The 23,386-nt window shown below is 39.7% G+C and overlaps 1 protein-coding gene and 1 non-coding gene across 2 annotated transcripts; both read right to left on the bottom strand.

The window, feature by feature from the left end:
• Positions 1-479: 479 nt before the first annotated feature.
• Positions 480-23,356, bottom strand: LOC100720044 (mitochondrial import inner membrane translocase subunit Tim23). The gene is made up of 7 exons (XM_003466056.5): positions 23,125-23,356; positions 20,876-20,934; positions 17,157-17,250; positions 16,880-16,964; positions 12,215-12,273; positions 10,311-10,421; positions 480-956 (listed from the first exon to the last, which is right to left on the bottom strand). The coding sequence occupies exons 1-7, from the start codon at positions 23,228-23,230 to the stop codon at positions 841-843; spliced, it is 630 nt and encodes a 209-aa protein (XP_003466104.1). The 5' UTR covers positions 23,231-23,356; the 3' UTR covers positions 480-840.
• LOC111755719 (small nucleolar RNA SNORA74) lies at positions 12,672-12,870 on the bottom strand. Its single transcript, XR_002790266.1, has one exon. It is a non-coding gene; the product is annotated as a small nucleolar RNA SNORA74 (small nucleolar RNA).
• Positions 23,357-23,386: the final 30 nt, after the last annotated feature.

The raw sequence follows: 23,386 nt of genomic DNA, 5'->3' as shown, positions 1-23,386 counted from the left end.
GTCCACGTCTGGTTTTACACTGGACTCGGCACTGGGGCTCAGTGCTTTGCCACAGGTTTCCTTTATTAAGTGTGTCCACAACAGCCCGATCACACACCCAGTGGTAGTTTGTGTTAAGTGTATATGTAAGCCGCAGAGCTAGTGTGTTAGATTTCATTTTAGGAATAATAAAACAGACTCAGAAAGTAAATATTTTGCCCTTACTTCCTTTGGTTTTCCCAAGGCTTCCTGGGAAATGTCTAATCCGAGTCCATCCCAAGGAGGAGCAGGATGGAGTGTGGTGCTGGACAGTCTTGTGACACTAATAATCAACTTGAAATTTCCTGGTCTGGCTCTTGCCAGCTCCATAAGTTACTGCCACCAGCAGCCCGTCATTCATTCCAGTACAAACAAAACAAAAATGCCAAGAGTAACTTCCATAACTCACACATAGTTTTCAAATTGAGACACTAACTTCTGGTTTACACTGGAACAAGAAGTTTGGTTCTGTTTTCACCCTTTATTTAGAGTACAGGGCAGTATGACAGTTTCAGGTCATTAATAAATCTGGTGGTGATAAAGGACTGACAGTAAGTATGACCTGAATTCTGGAAAAAAGTGGCTGCAGGTGCAAGATCATTTCCAAAGAAGAGAACCATGTCACTCAGTGAGCCACCAAAGGGCTTTGGCTTCAGTCAGGGCAAGAAGGGCTGCCGGTCCCCGGGTATCTGTGTTGTCCATGATCTTGATTACAGCAAATCAGAATCTCCAATTTTTCAAGTGAATTGTAGGCAGGAGAAAATTAATCCAGACTGAATATCGGTAACTACCGGAAATGTCCTCTGCGAGCCGGTGGAGTCTTCAGAGTGACTGGTGGAGCAAGGAGCCCTTCATGTGCTCCCAGTTGTTATACAGTGCATACAGGCCGGTAAGCGTGAGGCCTGCTAGACCCCCTCGTGCGACCCCTCGAAGCCCACCTACAAGAGAAGGAAAAGGAAATGAAAGTGCGTACAGTGCAGCTTCTAGTCCTGAGGGCTATGCAAGTGGCGGCACAGGGAAAGATCTATATCCTTGTAAAGGAGTGTTCAATTCCAGACAGTAAGTTTTGAAGTAACGAGAAAGACTTAAGTCAGAGGACAAGTTCCCCAAGCCGTTTGTTTAATATGTTTTGATAATTGCATATTCACATTTTCCCTATAGTTTTCATCCTGTACTTAAAATCCTCAAGATGAAAGATTTTCTCAATCCAACTTAAAATTAGAGCAGTTACGGTAAGTCTCACACCAAGGTTCCAACCACTCAGTCATTTCCTGCTAGTTACAAGATTTATACTAAACTAGCAAAAAACTTGTGCTTAACAAGGTGAAAAACCTCTGTGGAAGTTTTAACAGCCCTTGGACTCAACAGTTCCTCCAAATATTAAATGAGGATTCAAGAATTAGTCGTAGTGAGCTGGCTCACAACAAGTTCCGAGTTAGGGCTAATGGGACACCACCCTAACGAGTCCCTTGCAACCTACTGAGGGTAGCCACCTCGCAGTATCAGTCTGGTTGGAAAAAGTCAAGAATGCTTTGAACTAATGCTGCCTGGTAACAGTACATTTTTTCATATGGAAAATGATTTCGGTAAAATACAGAAATGTTTCAGTCACAGAAAAAAAAAAAAAAAAACCACCCAATCTAGTATGAGGAAGTGGCAGATATTTCTCAAAATAGAAAATGCCCCACTTATGGTTATGTCAGTCTTACAACTCTTACGTGGTAAAGAGAAACCAAACTGAAAAACTCCACATGAGGGGGTTCCCAAAGAGTCTTCCAAGAATGTGATACATCTTGAAGCTCCATAAACAAGTAAGGCCCACAGACCAGATGGCCCACACTGTAGCTGGAGTTTGGGAGACATAGGTGGGATGGATCCATGGTGATGGTTCTTACTGGAATCCCCTGACCTCCATGCCAGTCAGTTCTGCAAAATACAGCGATGCTGCTCACTGGAACACCTCAGAACTAGCCATTTCTCAGTAAGTCTACCAGATGTCTTTGGCTGATAGATTAAAGGGAGCCACTCCTTGCAGGAATCTCTCCAGTCTGAAGCCTTCTGATAGTTGTTCTACTTGGCTTGCACTGTGAAACGCCACGATTATCTGTCTTAAACACACCCACACAAGCTGCAGGCATCACCCATAACCTGGTGTGAAGTGTGTGGGATGGATAGCAAAACATTTCAAAAGTCTCACAAATCAAAGTAAATGGATGGTTAGGTCCTTGACGTCCACATAATTCATCATCTTACTGCATTTCGATGGTAGGCAATGCCAGCTTAATCTGTAATGGATTAAGTATGGCTTAAACATTACCAAAACTTAAAAAATAATGCACATTCAACCTGCTAACTTAAAATAATCCATTCAGTTTAATAATGATCAATGTCATGCCTTTGACTACCAAATCAAGGAAAAGTAAATGAGATCAGATTCCTAAAAATGGAAAAAAATTAACTGAGGCACAGGAAAATAAAACACTAACCGCATCTACAACAGCATCATTATGTCCTAGTTACTGGATTTAAAACTGTAGTGTCATGAGGGTTCTCTCAAGCAGGCAGCCAAAATGGAATGTTCTGAAGTCCATTCAAAACACGGCAGTGGCCCCTGTACCCTGCCTGAGCTACTACTTGTTAGCAGAGAAATGAGAGGAAAGGTAAACGGAAACACACTGATCTTACAGACACTTTGCTGTGACCAAACCTTCAGCTTCACATGGACACTCTGGACCCCTAGGCCATGACAGAGCCACCGTCTACTGCAAACCACTTCTTGCAGCTAAGCTTTCTTTGAGTGTCCTAGGAACACAGCTCCTACCTGGCTATATGGAAAAATTTCCACACAAGTTTTAAGCTGTCAAATACGCTTCCATGGAAATCCTCTGGCAGAGACCCTTGGAGTTCCACAGTGACAACTGGATGTGTAAGGCTTTATGATCTTCGGAACACCAGGGAAAATTAAATACCTTTTGGAAGAATTTATTCCCCTGAAAGCTTTGTATTTTTCAAAAAAAATGAAACAAAAACTTACTTCAAACCAATGACAGATGTTAGGCCTTTAAAGACTGGAACAATTATCTCCAGCAAGAGGAGAACCTCTGCAGTGTCTGAAGTACTCACCACGCAGCTAACTCTGATTCAGGGGCAGCCTTTTATCATGTGCCAGCCATATCTTTACTCTTTCCCCTAATTCCAGGGCTTCCCAAGTGGTTGACTTTTAAGAAGTTTAAGGAACTTTGCCTTAGTTTTTCTCTAATCAAGTAACTTCTGACCAATTAAACACAGCAAGTAGATCAGCAAATATACTTGCTTTGAACACAGTGTAAGCAAATAAGACCAATGGTCAGTCTCCATAAAGCAAAACAACACCTGTGTTTCAATGTGACCTCATGTATTTTGCACCCTTACAGTACACTTCAGAGAGGGCAAGCATTACATTTTCTAAACATGTGCAAACGACACCCAGAACACTTAAATGCCTTGTTTTGGGCATACAGAGCTAACTATAAAAACAGTTTACAACAGAGATTAGCAAATCTCTCTACAAGGTCTGATAGTAACTACTTCAATCTTTGAGGCTCAAAAGCTATTACACAGGTACTTCTTTACCATTTAAAATGTGACTATTTAGAAAAGATAAAACGTAAGTCTTGGCTTTCAGATAGCAAACAGGCAGCTGCTAGCAGTTGCTGGCCCTGCTTTAGAGAAACAGACAACTTCCAATTCACTGGGAGGGCTAGCAGGCCTGCTCAGCAGTAGAATGCGCGCTTTGCATGTGAGAGGCCCTAAGTTCAATTCCCAGAACCAAAAAATATACACAAACAGTGGAACAATAGACAACAATAAACATGACCGTTACTATTTTCAGGGGTGCAGTTCAGCAGCATTAAGAGCATCTGCACTGTTGTGCTGTTATCACTAACATACATCCCAGAGAGCTCATCCTGCAAACCTGAAATTACCCATTAAATGTAACTCTCACTCCCAAACCCTGGCAACCACCATCACACCTTTCTATGGCTTTGACTGTCACCCAGTATTTGTCCTTTTGTGACTGACTTAATTCATTTAGCATAATGTCCTTAAGGTTTGTTGATGTTATGTCAGGATTTCCTTCCTTTTTAAGGCTGAATTACATTCCATTGTATGTGGATATCCATTTTATGTATCAATCCATAAATGGATATTTGAGTTACCTCTACCTTCTGGCCAGTGGTATTATAAATAAGAGTGTATTCAACATCATTGACATGTATTTAAACCCTAAGTGTTGGGTCAGAATGGCCTTGACCACATCTGGCTCTAAGACAGAAAAGAAATTAACATTTACTGAGTTATGATTATACCATAACAATTTTTTTGAGCCAGGTTCTTGCCAAACTGCCCAGGGTAGCCTTGAACTTGTGACATTCCTGCCTCTGCCTCCCAAGTAGCTGAGATTACAGGCATGCAACACCATACCCAGCACAATTATACTTTACAAATAAGTACTTACAGTAATTTGTTTCATTTTAAATTCATCAACCAGTAAAGTGATCATATGCAAACTGGATAGATAAGCACAATATTAAGATTTTTTCAGAAGATTATATAGCTAGTGGCACATTCTTAAAACTTCCAACACATTTTTAAAAAACATAACTTAATTACCTGTGTACTAGTCATACCTCTAAAAGATCTCTAATTGGTTGGGTTATTTTATAATACACTAAGGACATTCTGATCAGCTGACTCACCGTTTTTAGTAATTCACAAATATCAGGTAGTATTTTATTATAGATAGAAGAAACCACAAAAGAATCATAAAACTCAGGTTTTCCTGAGACATTTGAGAATAAGAAGCTTGCTCTATAAAATGACCTCATATGCAACTTCATCTTCAAGAGCGCTAACAATATGTCTTATAAGACATGCAGGTCCATGGACTCACATAATCCTGGGGAGACTAAGAATGCACAACTTTTATACCCATAAAGCTTTATCTTGGCATAGAAAAATCTTGCTAAAAAACCAAAAACATTTTCACAATGAAGGTTTTAGGAGGTGACAAATTTAATACTTGGTCCACATGTGGCACTCAGCCAACAAGAGTCTGGCCCAAACTAGGTTAAAAGGTACATTAGTATGCTGAAATACAGAGATTTCAGATGAACTATGGAATCATATCTTTTGAAGAGATGGAAGACACCATGCATAGCGCTTCTAGCCAACAAAAGGCCCCCTCCACTCCTCATTTTCCTACGGGAGGTGGCCACTGCGGTGTTGCCCTTACAGGCAGTGCTGAACATGAAAACACACCAAGTTAGCATCCACCTTAAGACACTGGAGCTACTGCTGAGATGAAAAGGGAAGAGCTGAGTATCTGCTGTTACCAGAAGATGGGAGCTTAAATTTCTGTGTGAGGACTTCCTGCAGTAATGAGGCACAGCACAGAACTCTTCTAACTTAAATTATAGAGAAGGAAATCCTTGGTTCAGAAGAGAAAAAACAAAAGAAAAGCCATTAATTGCGGTCAAGTGAAGAGCAGATTTCGATTTCCAGTGCAACTATGAAATAAACAGCAAGAGGAAGTAAATTAGCTGAACACACAGAAACCACTCTAAAAATAGTGTCCTTTTATTAATTTCTGGTCTCAAACTCAAGAAGACAGATCACAGAAATTAATTTTATGTGGCAGGAATAAAAATGTAACTTCAACTTTCAGACTCAAGGAGCTGGAAGAGAACCTGAGTGCTTTAAGGACGCTGCACAGATAAACCATTAAGGAAGGAACCATGAGCCACAAACCATGATCCATGAACTGAGGGAAAGGCTCATTTCTGCTGACCTAAAATACTTCCAACCCCCAATGTGCTCTTCAAAATAGAAATCCAGAGAGGAAAAACATAGAAAGGCGCTCAGACTGAAAGTCTCAAAATGGAACACAGGAAGCTATTTTAATAGAAAGATCACAAGGAAAAATACGTAAGAAAATGGGTGATTGTCAGACCAGAAAGGCCAAGTTAAAAAGAACTGACAACATGATTTTAACTCAGGTCTCATATTTCCTTGATGTAGTATGCAAATGTTTTTTTCAAAAGATGTACTGGGGGCTCCCTGGGCATGTGAGATCCATTTAATGATGACTAAGTTCTACCTGAACAGGAGCAGCTACAGTTTTCCTATCATCACACAGCTTCAGGACACAAGTGCTCACAGGCAAAAGTGATTAGTAAGCCCTCCTTCTTTGCCAAAACCCGGACAAGTTAGTCCTATGTTTTCATAAGTCAGTTTATAAAGGCAATGTAAGTAAAAATAAGGGGATAGACAAGTTCTAGTTTTTCAAATTAAGCAACTACCATCAGCGTTATTGTGAAAACTTATTGTGTTCATCAATGTTCACTGAATGTACTAAAACACTACCTGGCAAAAGAACCTCTGGATGCCTTCTTTATTATTAGCATCATTTTTTCCAATAATTAAAATTTCATGTTACATACATAAAAGGTAAAAAGCTAACTGCCATGATACATAATACATTTTAGCACATCAGTTAAAGCACCAACTCAATTTAAAACAACAAAGGGTAGTACTTTACGGGAAAATACAAGAAACCACTGACAATCAAAAATTCTCAGTCTCATGAAGAGCCAGAGAAAACTGAAGTGAGACGCTTGGTTGTTTCACCATCTGACACATCACAAGAGCAAAGGTAAGCAAATACCTGGAAGGGATTTGGGCAGGAGCTGTTAGCACGTTAAAAATGTCAACCTTTTGCTTAAATAACTGGGCTCTCAGCGAATTATCCCACAGCACAAAACTATGTAAATGTATTATGGTGTGTGAGGGATACTTCAAGAAGGCCAGACAGACAGACGCAAGACAGACTCAGGAGTACGTGAAGTGCATGTCTGGAAATACTGTTCCAAAAAAAGGGGGCAGGAACAACAGACCGAAGTGGGAAGAAAGGGCAGCGAAGCAGTCACTCCTGGAGCCATGAAAGAGGGCAAGAAAGCAAATCAAAGAAGACTGGGTCTGATGGGCCACCGTACAGAGGACTGGGTCTCACGGGACATTGTACAGAGGACTGGGTCTGATGGGTCACCGTACAGAGGACTGGGTCTCATGCCCACTGTACAGAGGATGTAAACTGGACCTCTGATTACGTCTTACCTTCTAAATATAGTACTGGCACCTGCATGTACTCATGCGTCTACTGTAACTTCCACACTTCTGCATAGAACCTATGCCACACGTTAACTCCAGGTTTACAGACCCTGGAAAATTTTTCTAATGTCCTCACAGAGATCTAGGAAACCTACTACCACTCACAGAAAATAATCACCTAAATGGTCAGGAATCACTGGCAAAAAGAGTTCTGAAAGGACAGAGTACTACTGGTGTCCAAAATAAGTGTGTTGCATCAGTGATCCAGTGCTTCCCAGAAGACACTGAGTGGGAGGAGGGTGGGATGCCATTCAGTCACGCTGCTCCCTCCACAACGTCACAAGACCAAGAAAAGCAAAGCAAGAAAACCACCTTCGAGCATCGCCTGCCTGCGTCTCCCTCAGCCCCGCACTTCCTCAGCTGTACCTTTCACGGTCTGCTGCCTGCCTCGATGCCCATCATCACAGACCTGGAACTTCTGTAGCGGTATTTTTTCTCGACCATTTTAATTTGCTCCAATCTGTCTTACCTACTCTGTATTTCTAGTTTAATCTCCCACAAGAATGACACCAGGACATCCTGTCAAAAGCAGAGAGCTCTGGAGTCTTGTGTAGCTGGAAGTGTCCAAGCTTGCTTATCGAAGGACATCTGTATGGATATATTTTTAACTGACACACAAGTGTACGTATTTATATGGTACTGTGTAGTATTTTGGTCTACACATAGAATGTGTAGCCCTCTGACCAGGTGAGTGACATCATCTGTCACTTGTCTGAGGACCAGGGGTGTAAGTTTAAACTTCTCAGCCTGGCCTCGCACGCTCTGGCCTGAAGTCCTGCCCAGACTTTTCTCCGCGGGCTCCTTATGCTTACCACGGGACCAGACACACCACACATTCAGGCCTTGCTCAACTCCTGTTAGTCCTTTCCCTTTTCTGAAACTTCCCCGGTTTCTTTTTCCTGGAGCCATCTGATGTGGCAATGAATGTCTTTGGAGTCAGATTTGGGGCTGATGAGCACAAGGCCATTAAAGAGCTGGGAAGAAAGCAAAAGTAACTTGCCTGAGTTGCAGGCTGCCCGTAATACAAAGGTGACCTTTACTCCCTTCAGAGGCTGGTAAACAAGATGCTCTATAAATAGCAAGACTTCCTTTCTCTGCCAGTGCATTATACACAATTCTTACAGGACCTAACACAGGATCTCTAGTAGGAAGTTCAACATTCTAAGATTAAAAAACCAACGAACAGCCAGATAGTCGTGTTATTTAGAAACATGAAGGTAAAGAGGAAAGAAAGCAGCTACTTCTGGAAGCAGGAAATTAATTTGCAAAGGAGCGCACAATGAATATGTAAGGGCACTGCACAACACTGAGAAGTTTAGAGTCAAGAACAATCTTAACTTTTAATATGTTATTTTGATGAAATAAAATTATGAAAGATAAGGATGTATCCATAAAATAAAACATAAGTCTGGCACTGGGCTGGGGATGTGGCAGGGTGGTACAGCACGTGCTCAGCCATCACAAGATGCTGGGCTCCATCCCACCTGAAATGTCACCCAAAGTCTCGCGTGTTCAAAGGTGGGCCTGGAAGGCGAGTGCACCATGGGATGAATTCACAGCTGGATGTGCTGCTGCAGAAGGCAGGGCCCGGCTGCCGAGCACATCACTGGGACACGTGTTCAGAGGCTGTGTGTACCTCTCTGGCTCTTCCTTGTGCCCCGCTTCCCGGTGCCCTGAAGTGAGCAGCTCTGCTCCACCATACCCTTCGGCCAGGTTTCTGCTCTGGAGCCTGCTGAACTGCCCTGAAACTATGAGCCAAAATCGTATTCTCCCCGCTTAGGTTGCAGGCGTCTAGTACACTGCCCCAGGAAAGTGACCAATTTGCACCAGAATGTGCATGTGTGCTTGCTCACACACACACACACACACACGCACACACACACACACACACAGTAAAAATTGTAAAATTGGGTATTATCCGCATGTTTCTTTCTAAGCTGATGAAAATGTACACACAGAGAACCATCTCAGCCTTAAAGGAACATTGTGCTCATCCCCAAGTAGAGTTAAGATTTTCACAGGAGTAGTATGCTCTTTATTAAACAGAGCTGGGGCTTGGCCTGAGGTGCACCTTGCAGCACTTAATATACTGATCTCACAGGTCAAACAAAACCAAAATTACTGGTATAAAACAAAACCAGTAATTTTTAATGTTCTATTGGTTAGAGTGTCTAAGATAAAGGAAATAACTGAAAAGTACAGAAAAAAATCTTGTGTCCCTTTTTTCTTTGTAGTGTGAGAGATTAAACTCAGGGCCTCATCCATGTTAGGCAAAGAAGACTACCACTGAGCTGTATTCCCAGAGAATCTCACCTTGTTTCTATGTCAAAAATAAAAGCAAGGGCTTGGGGATTTAGCTCAGTGGCAAAGTGCCTGCCTGGCAAGCACAAGGTCATGTGTTCAATCCCCCGTACCACTGAAAAAAATAAAAAAATAAAAACAACCATAAACTAGACATCCAAACAATCCAACTCCAGTTTATTTGAAAGAACTGAAAGCAGGATACACAAGTATTTGCAGATGCCTGCTCACAGCATTATTTATAATACTCAGAAGATGGAAGCAACCCATGTATCCTTTAACCCATGAAAAATGTGTAAATATACACAATATACTTAGCTTTAAAAAGGAGGAAAGTTGACACATGATACAACATAGATGAACTCTGAGGACCTTATGCTACATGAAATATGCCAGCTGCAAAAGGACAAATAATCTATGAGCCCACTTGTGTAAGGGACTTATAGTAATCATATACAAAGACAGTAATTATAAGACTACCGGAAGTGGGAAGAGCAAAAGGGGGAATTTTTGTTCAATCAGAGTATTAGTTTTATAAGATGAAAAGCTCTCGAGATTGGCTGCATAATCCTGTGAGCATACTTAACACTAATGAGCGATACCATACTATGTTTACGACAGTGTTATAATTTACCACAATTTACAACAAAAATAAACCAAAATAACCACAAGGTTTGAGCGCCATGTTATACTGGAAAAGAAGGAGTTTCACTGAGAAGTGTGGATGACAAGCAAGCTTCAAGTGTATTAATCAAGAACGAGCTCTGGGCAGCAGCACCCACCTGTACATTTATACAGCATGCCCGTCATGGTTCCAGCTGCCACTGTGTTCAGATCATCTTCTGCACCTCGTGTTTTCTCAATGATAACACCAAATGCACTATAGAGCAGAGCTAAAGGAGAAATGGAAGTGATCAGGAATAAAAGCATGACTGCAAGTCAAAGTAGCTATTATCTCTGATACGTTTATGCATAGTCAGATACAGAACAATCGCTGAACATTGTTCTAAACAGTAAATCCCCAGCAACTAGTAAGACGCGCATTAAGAGCATTTGCATTTGCATCCCCTGAACTGACACAGAAGGGAACTTTCCACATAGTGAAACAGTACACGGTGGTCATGTAAAACAAGAAGCAGGAAGAACTGCATCCACTAACGTGTAAAGCAGACGCACAGGCACACTCGCATGACCCTGACTGCCTACAGAGAGAAACACCTGCAGACTCCAGAAACAGCAAGAGTCGCTATTCCTGAAAAGCACTACTGGACAGTCCCAAGAATATTTTAAGTTTTCATTTATACATTACCTATAATAGCTATACTTTGGATTAAATATTCACATACTTCTATTAATAAGGGAAAACATTTAAAAGAATGTGAGATTTTAGTTTCATACGTGCAAAATCTGTAACTCTAGCACCATTTGATTTTACAAGATCTTTCCCTAAAACCACCCTTCTTTTGAGCCTTTACAGATTCCTATCAGGTCTGACTGCACTGAAACTTTTTCTTATCCTTTCTCAGAATTATCCTGCATTTGGTCCTCCAACAATCTTTCCCCAAGCTAGTCTCATAAGTAGTCTTCTAACGAATTATGAACATGTCCACACAAGGACATCTTTGTTGTTAATCTACTTTTAAAAAAAAAAATGACATGAGACTACTGTGACTGGTCACAGGACAGTGAGAACAGACAGGGTGACCAGCAGAGTGAGCAGCTCTCCAGTGAGCCCTGCATTGAGGGGTTTTCTGCAATGTGGGACCTACAGTGCTGAAATCAAGCAAGTCTCAGCAAGGGAAGGGTGTGGAAGCAGCTATATACCAGAACCCAAAGTGCAAATCTGACTACATGACACGCAAATACACTGCGTCCAAATCCCACACAGGCGAGGCTCTTACTATGTCATGACAGAGCTTCTCCTATCTTTTCAATGAGTCATCTACATTTTCTCTTACTCTGCCACAAGTACAATGATCATCAGCTGAGTTAATAAACTACTAAATCCCCTTTGTCAGAGCACGTATGTCATCGGTAATGAAAGCCTATCGTTCACAAATGATGTGATGAAAGCGCCTGGCTCTGACTCAGCACTGCCAAGTTGCCCCTTGCCGAGACTGCAAGCCTCTCTTATCTACCAAGGACCAACGACAACTCTGACCCGGGGCTCCTGGAAGTCACTTAGGTAAACAGACTGCCGGGTAGACTATTAGGGAAACACAGCAGAGGGACAGGACCAATGTGTCACAACTCACTCCAGGACCTTGAACCTTTCCTCACACAGACACACTTTGCCCTGGACCAAATTACGTAAATTCCCATGTAGTTAAAACATGATTTTATTTTACGTTCTCCTTAGACAGAGAGTTTGTGGTAGCCACACCATTTACTAGAGTAGATTTAAACACAATTGTTTCATATCCTAGAATCAAATTTTCATTGACTAAATTGCCCATGATACTTGCACGTCTTTTTTTTTTTAATCTTTTTGAGACAGCGTCTCCCTATGCCATTCAGGCTGGCCTTGAGCTCACTTTGTAGCCCAGGCCAGTCTTGAACTTGCAACAACCCTCCTGCCTCAGCCTCCTGAGTGCTAGGATTACAGGCATGAGTCACCATTCCCAGCTGCATGTCCTTTTTTTTTTTTTGCATTAATGATTTATTAGTAAATGAAATTTCTACTTACCCAGAGAACCTAGAGTATTGGCCCACAGTGCCCCTTGCCTAGTAACCATATTCAAAATCCTATCAGGGAAGAAAAAGAAAGAATCTGCATTTAGAATCATTATTTCAGTAGTAATTAAAAAAAATATAGTAGCTACTTAAAATGCCTACATTCATACCCTGAAGTTTTCTTATTTCAGGATATACCTTACTGCCTCCTGGGATTTCAAAAACTAGCTTTTACTCTATGTAGATAAGGGTTAAGTTAAAATTTTCAGCACTTTGAATATATACATATAACAGTTTTGGATCAGAATCTATTTTAGAAAGAAAATGATGTGAGAAACTGATATGTAAAAGATGTCACTGTGACTATGACAAACTGGCTTCATTTCTTTTGGGAAGAAGAGCATATACTCAGCCAACTAACTAGAATCAAAGTAGGGAATATAAAGCAGAACTGAAGAGACAGAAATAGCACTGTCTGCTCCCAGACTAGAGCCAAGCAGCCAACGTGAATGCTTAGCACACTCTCCAGGAAGCAGTGCGCCCTGCACCAGAGCCACGCGCACCAGAACAGCGACACGGGCCACCAGAGAAAGAAGGCACGGCAGTGCTCTCCCAGCAGTGTAACACCATCACGGCAACGGGGCTGCCAGACGGCTGACTGCTGCTGGAAACCGGGGACCTACAGTCACAAAGGCTTGACGAACTCATTAATTATTACAAGATTGAAATAACCTCCACTGTAACAAGTCTGTATTGCTTACACAGTGCTATTTTTAAAAATCAGCAATTTTTGCTGAGAAGTATTTCGCTTGTAACTATGTTACATATTTACTAACCAATCTGAAGTTCAGTACATTTTTTAAAAATCTGTAACAAGCTTTAAAACTACTAATTTCCATTACCGTATCACTGATGGGACATCGTCTGGAGTGCAATCTGGCAACACAAATGACATGTGACGAAAGCACGTGGCTCTGACCAAGCACTGCTAAGTCGCCCCTGCCTAGAACTGCAAATGCGTGTCTTACCTACAGAGGACCCACTGCAATCTAACAGTGAGGTCCCTGAAAGCCACTTGGGTAAACTGAGCCTTTAGCTATTTCCATTCTATCACCTCCCCACACCTCTGAGGGAAACATGAAAAGCTTCCTCCAAATCACCAAACAGCGGTCAGAAACTGGGCCTCTGAAGCCACATCTATCTGCCTGGCTACAAATCTTACCTCCCTTCCATTACAAACGCTACCTCCCCATCTACAAAGAGAGGATGATTATCTGTTTTAGGAAATGAAGCAAGTTATCCTTCCTAGGACACTTTCTGCTTCCAAATTCATATCCAATATAATGCTGGGATTTGTTTCAAAATAAATAGGAGAGGAAAAGGAAATAAAATGGCTGACACTTGCTGAAAAAGCGCTATGTTCACAGGTGTTTACTATAGTATTTTTGTTTATTTTCCATAAAATCAAAATTTTAATACAAGAAATAAAAATTACTGGACCAAAGAGGAAAATGTGAAGAATTACATAAAATACTGAAGGATCTGGGCTGGTAATACGATGATCCAAACAAGAAAACTTGATGGGCATTCAAGGATCCTAAGGTCTGACTTCAGTGCATCTGCTGCCCTCTGCTGGTGCAAGAATATTTGCAGGTAACGGAGTTCAAACAGCTCTAGATAGAACAAAACCAAGAACCCCAGAGGAACACACACTATGCAATCCCTCTTACAAAAAAAGAATTAAGATGTGTCAAACAAAATTGAAAAATAAAAAATGAAACCAATTATATCTTTTCTTGGAAAAACAGCAAATCTGAGCAACATACTGCTGAAGTAAGATCAACAAGGACTGGTAGTTTATTTCTCATGCAGAATGAAGACACAATTTCCCACCCATTGATAATCTTTTACTTTCTCCGTAGTCTTCCAGTTCATGAGACAGATTTTTCCGTCTAGAACTGACTCCCCTTGTTTTAGCAATTTTATTTAAAGTTTCTGTGGCTCTGTACTTTCAGAAGAAAAGAACAAAGTCACTAGGAAGTTCAAGTAAAGTAACAGACCTAGCCATCAATCTTATGAGTTGCTTATTTCATTATCAAATCCCCTAATTATATAACTTCTCAACAATCCAATTTTCCACACTAATTCACCAATTTAAAATGCATGTCACATGCCTGAAGAACTGTACATATGCAGCTGAGAAATTAGGATGGGACAGCACCAGGTAGCTGAGGGTCACTGACTTGAAAATGTAACTCTTTTAAAAGTCAACATTATACTAAATGGACAAAAACTGAAAGCTTTCACTCCAAAATCAGGAACTAGACAAGAATGTCCACTATCACCACTCCTATTCAATATAGTTCTGGAAAAACTTGCCAGGGCAATCAGACAAGAGAAAGAAATAAAAGGAATAAAGATAGGAAAGAAAGAAGTTAAATTATTACTATTTGCAGATGACATGATACTCTATAAAAGATTCAAAAAACTCCATTAAAAGACTACTAGAGATAATAAACATATGCAGCTGAAAAATTCAGCAGTGTAGCTGGATACAAAGTGAATACTCAAAAATCAATGGCATTGCTGTACACAAACAAAAAAATCCCCGAGAAAAAAATTATGGAAATACCACCTTTCACAATAGCATCTAAAAAAATGAAATACTTAGGCATCAACCCAACTAAGAATGTAAAGGACTTATATGCTGAAAATTATGCTACACTAAAAAAGGAGATTGAGGAGGGCATTAGAAAATGGAAGGACATTCCTTGCTCTTGGCTAGGAAGAACCAACATTGTGAAAATGGCCATACTCCCAAAACTGATATACAGATTTAATGCAATCCCAATCAAAATACCAATAACATACTTCACGGATCTCGAGAAAACAGTCCTAAAATTCATTTGGAAACCTAGACTAGCAACGGCAATTCTGGGCAACAAAGAAAAGGCAGGAAGCATCTCAATTCCTGACTTGAAACTATACTACAAAGCTACTGTGATAAAATCAGCATGGTACTGGCAAAGAAATAGAACCAGGGATCAATGGAACAGATTAGAAGGTGCAAACGCAACTACAAAGACACTCAGCACCTGTTATTTGACAAAGGGGCTAAACATGTTCATTGGAAAAAGGATAGGCTCTTTAATAAATGGTGTTGGAAAAATTGACTCTCCACATGGCCAAGATTGAAACTAGATCCATGCCTATCAGCATGCACAAAACTAAAGTCTAAACGGATCAAAGAACTTAAATATTAAAACAGAAACACGAAATCTCCTAGAAGATAAGGTAGGTATAAGTCTTGGAGACATAGGGATAGGCAGAGAACTCATGAACAAAAAGCAAACTGCATGGGAAACACTTCAAAGAAACAACAACTGGGATCTCATTAAAGTTTTTACACTTCAAAAGAAATTACCAACAAAATGAAAAGAAAACCCACAGAAAAGAGTTTTAGCCAGGAAACCCTCAGACAAAGGTCTTATATCCAGAAAATATAAAGAATTCCCCAAATTCAAAGACTCTCTCCAAAAATGGACATCTGAGATGAACATGTATTGCTAAGATGAAGATATACACAGGGCAAACAAATACATGAAGAAATGTTCACCATCACTGGTCATTCAAGAAATGCAAATTAAAACAGCATTGAGACTTTATCTCACTCTGGAAAGAATAGCTGACATCAAGAAATCAATTGATAACAAATGTTGGCAAGGCTGCGGGGGGAAAAGGAACACTTCTCCACTGTTGCTGGGAGTGTAGACTGTTGCAGCCACTATGGAAATCAGTATGGAGATTTCTCAGAAGACTAGGGTTCAAAGTTCCATTCAACCTAGCTATTCCTCTTCTGAGTATTTTTCCAGAAAAACTGAGAAGTTCATGTCACAATGACATATGTGCGCACATGTTCACAGCAGCACAATTTGTAATAGGTAAATCTTGGAAACAACCAAGATGCCCACCAACTGCAGAGTAGATGAAAGACGTGGTATTTTTAATAGAATAGAATATTACTCAGCTATAAAAAAGGATGATCTTGAGCCCTTTAAAGGTACATGGAGGCAACTTGAGAGACTATCCTCATAAGTGAAATAAATCAGAATCATATTTAGAAATATCACATTGTGTCACTAATTAGTAAGAACTGTAGGAGCAGTAATACCCAAAATGTGTAATTGCTATTGACAAAAGAGGGAAAGAAAGTGCTCTAAAGGATATGTATGTTTAAGTGTATAAGACAGATAATCATATTACTAAGTTTTTGTTAGACTGTTGAACAGAACTATTTGCACTCTCACTGTTTGAATGTCTCCTTTTTATGTTTTAATTTTGTAACTTGAACAACTATTTCCAAAATGACAATAGGTAATTTATCAACTAGTGATTTCTTAGTGTTTTTTTAAATTCTGTATTATTTTTACCCTTTTTTTTAAATAAAAAAAGTTAAAAGTCAGTACTCCAATTCCTTCGATTTCTTCATTACTTGTATTTAGCGTAACACACACACACACACACACACACACACACACACACACAAAGAGGAATAAAGAAAAGTATATAAAGTGTTAAGTTTCTAAGCACTTGTAACCTCAGGGTTATAGCAATCAAACTAACGAAGCAGAGGGTAGCATTTCAGCACGCATATGTCACATGATTACCCAACACTCACTGTACATTTCTTGGTTTGGACCAGGCCATGTTCTGGGTTTCCTTCAATCCTAGCCGAAGACCATTCACTGCCCCAAACGCAGCCCCTGGTGAATCACAACAATTCATACAAATATTATAGTTTGTATTAAAAAAACTAGACTTCTGACTCATTTTCATTATCAAAGAAAAATAAATGAAAACATTGATTTAAAAAACCCTGAAACCGATATTCTTATTGCTTTGATTTTGAAGCACGAACTACTTGGACTGAGGACACAAAAGATTATTAACCTCACCCGTCATGCAGCATCCTCCAATGGTGAAGAAGGCCAGCTCAAACCTGCCCCGGGTTTTATTAGCTCCAGTCGGTAAGATAAACTCATCAGTATCCTAAAGGGGTCATAATGAAAACCAAGATGAGTGTCCTTCAAGGCACATTATTGCAAATACTTTTTTAAAATTTCATAGTAGCTTTTCAAGAAAACCAAACCTTAAAGCAAATTCAACTATTTTACTCAAAAATAAAATGGCCTACAATAATACTTAAATGTAAAATTAAATCTATAACACATTTAGTTCTCCCTTCTCTGGGAAGATTCTCACCAACTCTTTGAAATGAGATAAACTGCACATTAGCTCCCTTCAAGAATTTGAAGCAATGACACAAAGGAGTTTAGAAAGGACAGCTCTGAAGAAAGGTAAACACAACACTATTACAATAATAGCTGGTAGACAACCCGTCTGGAAGCAGGAAACTGCTATTCTGCAGCAGGTCTTCACTGGGCACCCTCTTACTATGTGTGAGAACAGACTGGGTCAGTCAGGTAAGAGCAACTTACCCCCTTGGGGTACTTAGGCGTGCAATCCAAGACCTGGCACATGTCAGGCAGACACTTTACCACTGGGCTATACCCCAAATGCTCCACCTTAGTAACTTTTCATTGCCTGAGATATGTTCCTTGGAAAACATCAGAAAACTGCAAACACTCTTCTTAGTAAATACATGTACACAATTAACATGAACCAATAGAAAGGTAAAATGATACAGTTGCTTTTGGAAACAGTCTGGCAGTTTCCAAACTGCCAGAACCCAAAATCGTAGGTTAAGAAATGCTACCACTCTTAACAGTTAAAAATAATAAAATCTGAAAAGTCCATCATGCTAGTCACAAACCAAGTTGGTCAAGAACAAATCAAATTCAATGGTTAGGGGTTCAATGTTGACCTTTTGGGAATTCAGTTCTCACTGGGTTTGGTTTGCAATCAGAATCATGGAAAGAACTGAATTCAAGAAATAAGGTTTCACTGTATTTGACTAAAAAATTATCCTTCAACCCAGAAATGGACAAGAGAAAACTTCTTAGAAGATGGCTATGATGAACATTATCAGACATATTCACATCTGCACAACCAAGATCACAACCAACTTTAGGGCAACACCCCAAAAAGAATCTCACACCTGTTAGCAGTTACTCCCCATTTATTCCTACTTCTCAGTAGCTGCTAATCCATTTTCTCCATCTATACATTTCCCTATACCAGACATGCACATAAATAAAAGCACACCATATATGATCTTTTACAACTGGCTTCTTGCGTTTAGCAAATTGGCAAGGTTCATCCATGCTGAAGCATATATTACTAATTAATTAATTCTTTTTACTGCCAAATGACATTATATTGTATGAATACACATTTTATTTTTCCATCTATCAACCGATAGACATTTGGTTTCTCTCTGCTTTGGATTATTGTGATTTCACTGTGAAGAATCATGTACAAATTACTAAGCATGTTTTCAATTCTCCTGGATATTTAAGAGTAGCATCGCCTGGTCTTAACACAACCCTATTTTTAACATGCTGTGAAACTGCCAGACTGTTTCCAAAAGCAACTGTATCATTTTACCTTCCAGCCGGCAATGCATAAAGACCCAATTTCTCCATTTCTCTTACCAATATTTATTACTATCTTTGTGATTATAGTCATCCAGGTAAACAGAAAGTGGTGGTGCAGTTTTTGACTTCTCTAATTAATGACAATGAACAACTCTCATGTGATTACTAGATATTTTTATATCTTCGTGGAGAAATAGCTATTCAGATATGTTGCAACTGAAAGCTGGTTTATCTTTTTAGGAATTTTTTGAGACAGGGCATTGCGATGCAGTTCAAGCTGGGCCTGAACACTGTGCATTCCAGGCAGACTTCAAATTCCTGGCAATTCTCCTGGCTCAGGTCAGTGCTAGGATTGCAGGCAAGTGCTATCATCCCCAACAAGAATGCTTAAACATAAAATATTCTACAGAAAGTACCTTATCAGATTTACAAATATTTTCCCCAATCTCTGTGTTGTCCTTTATCTTTTTTGATGTTGACTTTACATTCCAAAATTAAATGTTTATTAAGTTTGATTTATCAACTTTTCATTACTCTAGCTTAGGGGTCACATCTAAGAAACTGTTTTCTTGTGCAGTCACAACTCTTTATGATTTTTTTTCTGAGTTCTACAGCTTTAGCCCTTGAAATCCTTGATCCAATTTGAGTTAATATCTACATATGGTATGAAGTAACTTCAGTGTTTTACATTAAATCGTCTCAGCATCATTTCTGAAAACACTATTTCCCCTACTTGCTAGCTTGGCAGCTTTGATAAAAACAAACTGATTGTAAACAATGTGAGGTTATTTTTTCACTTTGAATTTTATTTCACTGATCTAAAGATTAAATTTTTATGCTAATATCACGTCTTAAACACTGTAGCTTTGTACTATTTTAAAACTGACAAGTCCTCCAATTTGTTCATTTCCAAAATTGTTGATTATTCTAGAGTCCTTGAATTTTCATCTGAATTTTAGGGTCAGTGTGTCAATTTCTACAAAAAAAGAAAAAAAAAAAAAATCCAACCAACCAACAAAATCCAGCATGGATACTGAGACATAGCTTGACTCTGCAGGTCAACATCAGGAGTACTGTCTTATTAACAACTAAATTTCTCATAATCATGGAATATCTTTCCATTTACTTAGTCTCTGTTTCAATGTTCGGTACTTTTTAAAAGCGTAAGTTTTTGTTACTCTATTAATTGTATTCCTTTTGAAACTTATGGTAATAAAATTGTTTTTGTAATTTTATTTTTTAAGTTTACTGCTACTGTACAGAAACAACTAATTTATATACTTGGTCTTGCATTCTATAACTGCTGTAATAATTAGTTCTAATGTTTTTTGTATTGAATTGATTTATTTTAACAGGTTTTTTTGTGTGTGTGCTTTTCTTTGATTTTCTATAGTCACAACCAGATTGTTTCCATTTGCAAACAGACTGTTTTCCTTTCTTTTCCATCTGGATGCCATTTCATTCTCTTGTGAATAACCGTCCTGCTAGATGATGTTAAAACAGAATTTAATACGGGAGGAGATATACTTGTGTGATTCCTGATTGTAAAGTATTAAGCTTTTCACTATTAGGTAGTAGCTTTGGATATTGCGTAGCTACCAATTATTAGGCCAAAGCACTTTCCTTCTATTTCTAGTTTGAAAGTTTTCTAGAAGGGTGTCAGACACAATCACAAGCTTTTCTGTATCTGCTGTGGTAATATTTTGTGTATGCTATATTCTTTCTTTTGTTACCTTGTTAAATGTTAATATATCATAGTACTTTGATTTTCAATAAGTAACCTTGATTTTCTGAGATACTCAACCAGTAATCATTGAAACTGTCAGTTAGTGAGTACACTTTTGAAATTTAGTCCTATAAACTAAGCTTGAAAAGCAAATTTTATTTTTACTGTGATAGTTTTCACTAAGCCCTTGGTGATTTAAAAAACAACACACAAAAAACAACTTCTGAAGGGAGTTTAACAGTTGAAGACACAGCCAGTCCCTGGTCTTGTAAGAGGGCAAAAAAAGATGAATGGAGACTTAGTGATTCCAGAAGTTCAAGTCAGCGATAAGTATAGGGACTTTTCTTCTTTTCAGGGTAAAATAAAACTACTAATAAAATCTTAATCTTACCTGCACAAGATATCGTGGATCCACATTTAAATAAGGAGACAAAGGATTCATACCAGTTACTAGAGAAAAAAAACAAAATGTCATATTGCAACAAAATTCTTTAGTTATTTCACATCAAGGCAACTCAATTGTGATACATGCTTTCAACTGACTTACAGGTCCCCGAATGTGAAAAATTTTCTCCACTTTATCCTTCTTGTCAGTTTAGGGGATCCTTTCCCCTGGGGCCCCTCAGTCTCAAATCTCAAATCAGTCTTGCACTAGTGGCTTAAGTACTCATGCCAGTAAGGTATAGGCAGTAGGGATCAAACTAGCAGGAAGCAAGCCAGGCCATTTATAAAGCTAGCGTCTTTCACTTACTAAAAGAATGCCTTAATAATTATGTGAAGTACAAAATAGTAGATGAATCAATCAATCCCATGGGAAAAGGAGAGGTTGAATTTGGTTTCTAATTCTGAATAAATGCTCCAGGTCAGTTCCTTCAGACCTTAACGCTGACAGGGTTGATTTATTCTGACAAGATAGAGAACTGTTGGAGGTTAGTGCAAAAGAAAATGCAAAATTTCAGAAGGCCAGACCTGAAATCCACTAACTTTGAAAATAAGGAAGAAACAATCAAAGAAAGTAAATTTTCCCAAACTTTAAGTTTACCCTTTGGATCTTACGTATTTCAGTTATTGCTTACAAATCTATGCATTGACCATGACTTATCACTAGTTCTTTTTTTTTTTTTTTTTTTTTACCCTAAATTGTTATCTAACAACTCTGGTGTTAGCATCCTAGTCCAAGCACCAAATCTCATAGCAACGACTTTCTACCTAACTTGCCTCTCCAATTTACCTTCTGTGTAGCAACTAGAATCACTCTAGAAGAAAATAAGCCCTACTGGCTTCCCTCTGCACTTGTAATCAAACCCAAACCCTTTATCCTTGCCTACGAAAGCTGTCATTAGATGCCATTGCCAGCACCTCTGCTTTCATTATCTCCTACAACTTCATGGCAACACAAGACACACTGACTCAACGGTTCTTCAGATATGGCAAACTGAGACCCTTGGCTCTCAAACATTTGTACAATATTTCAGTCACAGATCAAATGTCAACTCTGATCCATTCTAAAAGAGCCTCCTCTTCCCACCGCCATCTCATGACCCTTTATCACTGATTATCCCCAATGTTTTTTTACCTTATTTGGCTTGTCAGTACCATGTATACTTCACACCAGAACTGTACTTTTTTTTAAACCACTGCATCAGAAAATTAGTTGACACATTGTAGCAGCTCAACAAACAGTATTCTTCTCTGGTCCCTTTTAATTTACCTTCCAGTCTTAAACTAATGCAACAGTATCCTGTTACATTAAAATAGTGCCCCTTGTGACATGGAACTCTTAAGTCTTAAGAGGTATACAAATTGTTTTCTATGCTGGGTTTTGTCATACGTGAAGATTAGAGATATAAAAAATAAAGAGGCTTCCTTTCAGTTACTGAATATAAAAGAAGAAAATATCACCGGGGATACAGCTCAGCAGCACAAGTGCTTGCCTAGCAAGCGTGAGGTCCCGAGTTCAATCCCCGGTACCAAAAAAAAAAAAAAAAAAGGACCATTTTTAAAGGCTTATCCACCACCAACTTTGTACCATCTTTAGATCCAAATTCCTTTTATCTTGTTGGATATCCACAGTCAAGTAGAAACATCCATAATGTTGAGCAAGCTATTCTTGTCTCTCATGTGTCTGTGCTCTCCATCTTGCCCCGCTGCCCCGTAATTCTTACGCGCTTTTTTTTCCTCACGTCTACAAACCACTTTAAAGTTTATGACACTTTCCAGCTCCCGCCAAATGGTTTCTTGGCTTGTTCCAACTCCTGTTTCGCATCTATTCTCATCATTACGGAGTGACTCGCCCCAGGAGCTGCACTGGAATTCAAAATATCTATCTTTGTGCTTGCTATCTGCAATACTTTTACTTCTAGAACTGCGCTGGTCTTAATCCAGGGTCAAGCACATTGCCCAACTCACAGGAACAAATGAAAACCCGCATCACCTTCTGGCCCAGGTCAATCACAGTATCTAGGGATCTGTGACCCCACCATGCTCCCTTAACCTTCAAAGAGGCCGTGCTGACACATTAACCTCACCACTTAGTGCTAACGCTCGGGAAAGCCAGGAAGAAAAACAGTAAGACGCCGCACGTGCGGTGCTGTCGCAGGCAACCCGGAGAGACGCTCGCACCTGAGGCCCGATACTTACGCGGGACGCCGGCCAAATCTGCATGCGAGTAACCAGCTCCGCCGGCTCCAAAAAAGCCGGCCAAACCTCCTGTGGTTTTGTTGCCACTGCCCCCACCGCCCTCCATGGTGTCCGCTTCCCGCCGCCGCCCCAAGCCGAGGTACAGAGCTCGGCAGTTGCTCCACGGCAGCAGCGGGGATTCCCTCGTAACCACTGGCTCCTTCACACGCTGACCTTCCGGGCGCCGGTGGCCGTGAAGCGCGGCACTTCCTTTTTGCGACGG

The sequence above is a fragment of the Cavia porcellus genome, unplaced genomic scaffold (assembly GCF_034190915.1).
Source record: "Cavia porcellus strain 051 isolate PalLab524CR breed Dunkin Hartley unplaced genomic scaffold, mCavPor4.1 scaffold_23, whole genome shotgun sequence".
Lineage (NCBI taxonomy): Eukaryota > Metazoa > Chordata > Mammalia > Rodentia > Caviidae > Cavia > Cavia porcellus.
This window is presented reverse-complemented; position numbering and strand designations above follow the sequence as displayed.

Excerpts from the sequence above, each read along its gene's own strand:
- LOC100720044 (XM_003466056.5), bottom strand. The coding sequence starts at position 23,230 with ATGGAGGGCGGTGGGGGCAGTGGCAACAAAACCACAGGAGGTTTGGCC. Across the intron at positions 17,251-20,875 it reads ATCCACGATATCTTGTGCAG|GATACTGATGAGTTTATCTT; the intron begins GTAAGATTAAGA and ends TGACCCCTTTAG. Across the intron at positions 10,422-12,214 it reads CAATACTCTAGGTTCTCTGG|CTCTGCTCTATAGTGCATTT; the intron begins GTAAGTAGAAAT and ends TTTCTCCTTTAG.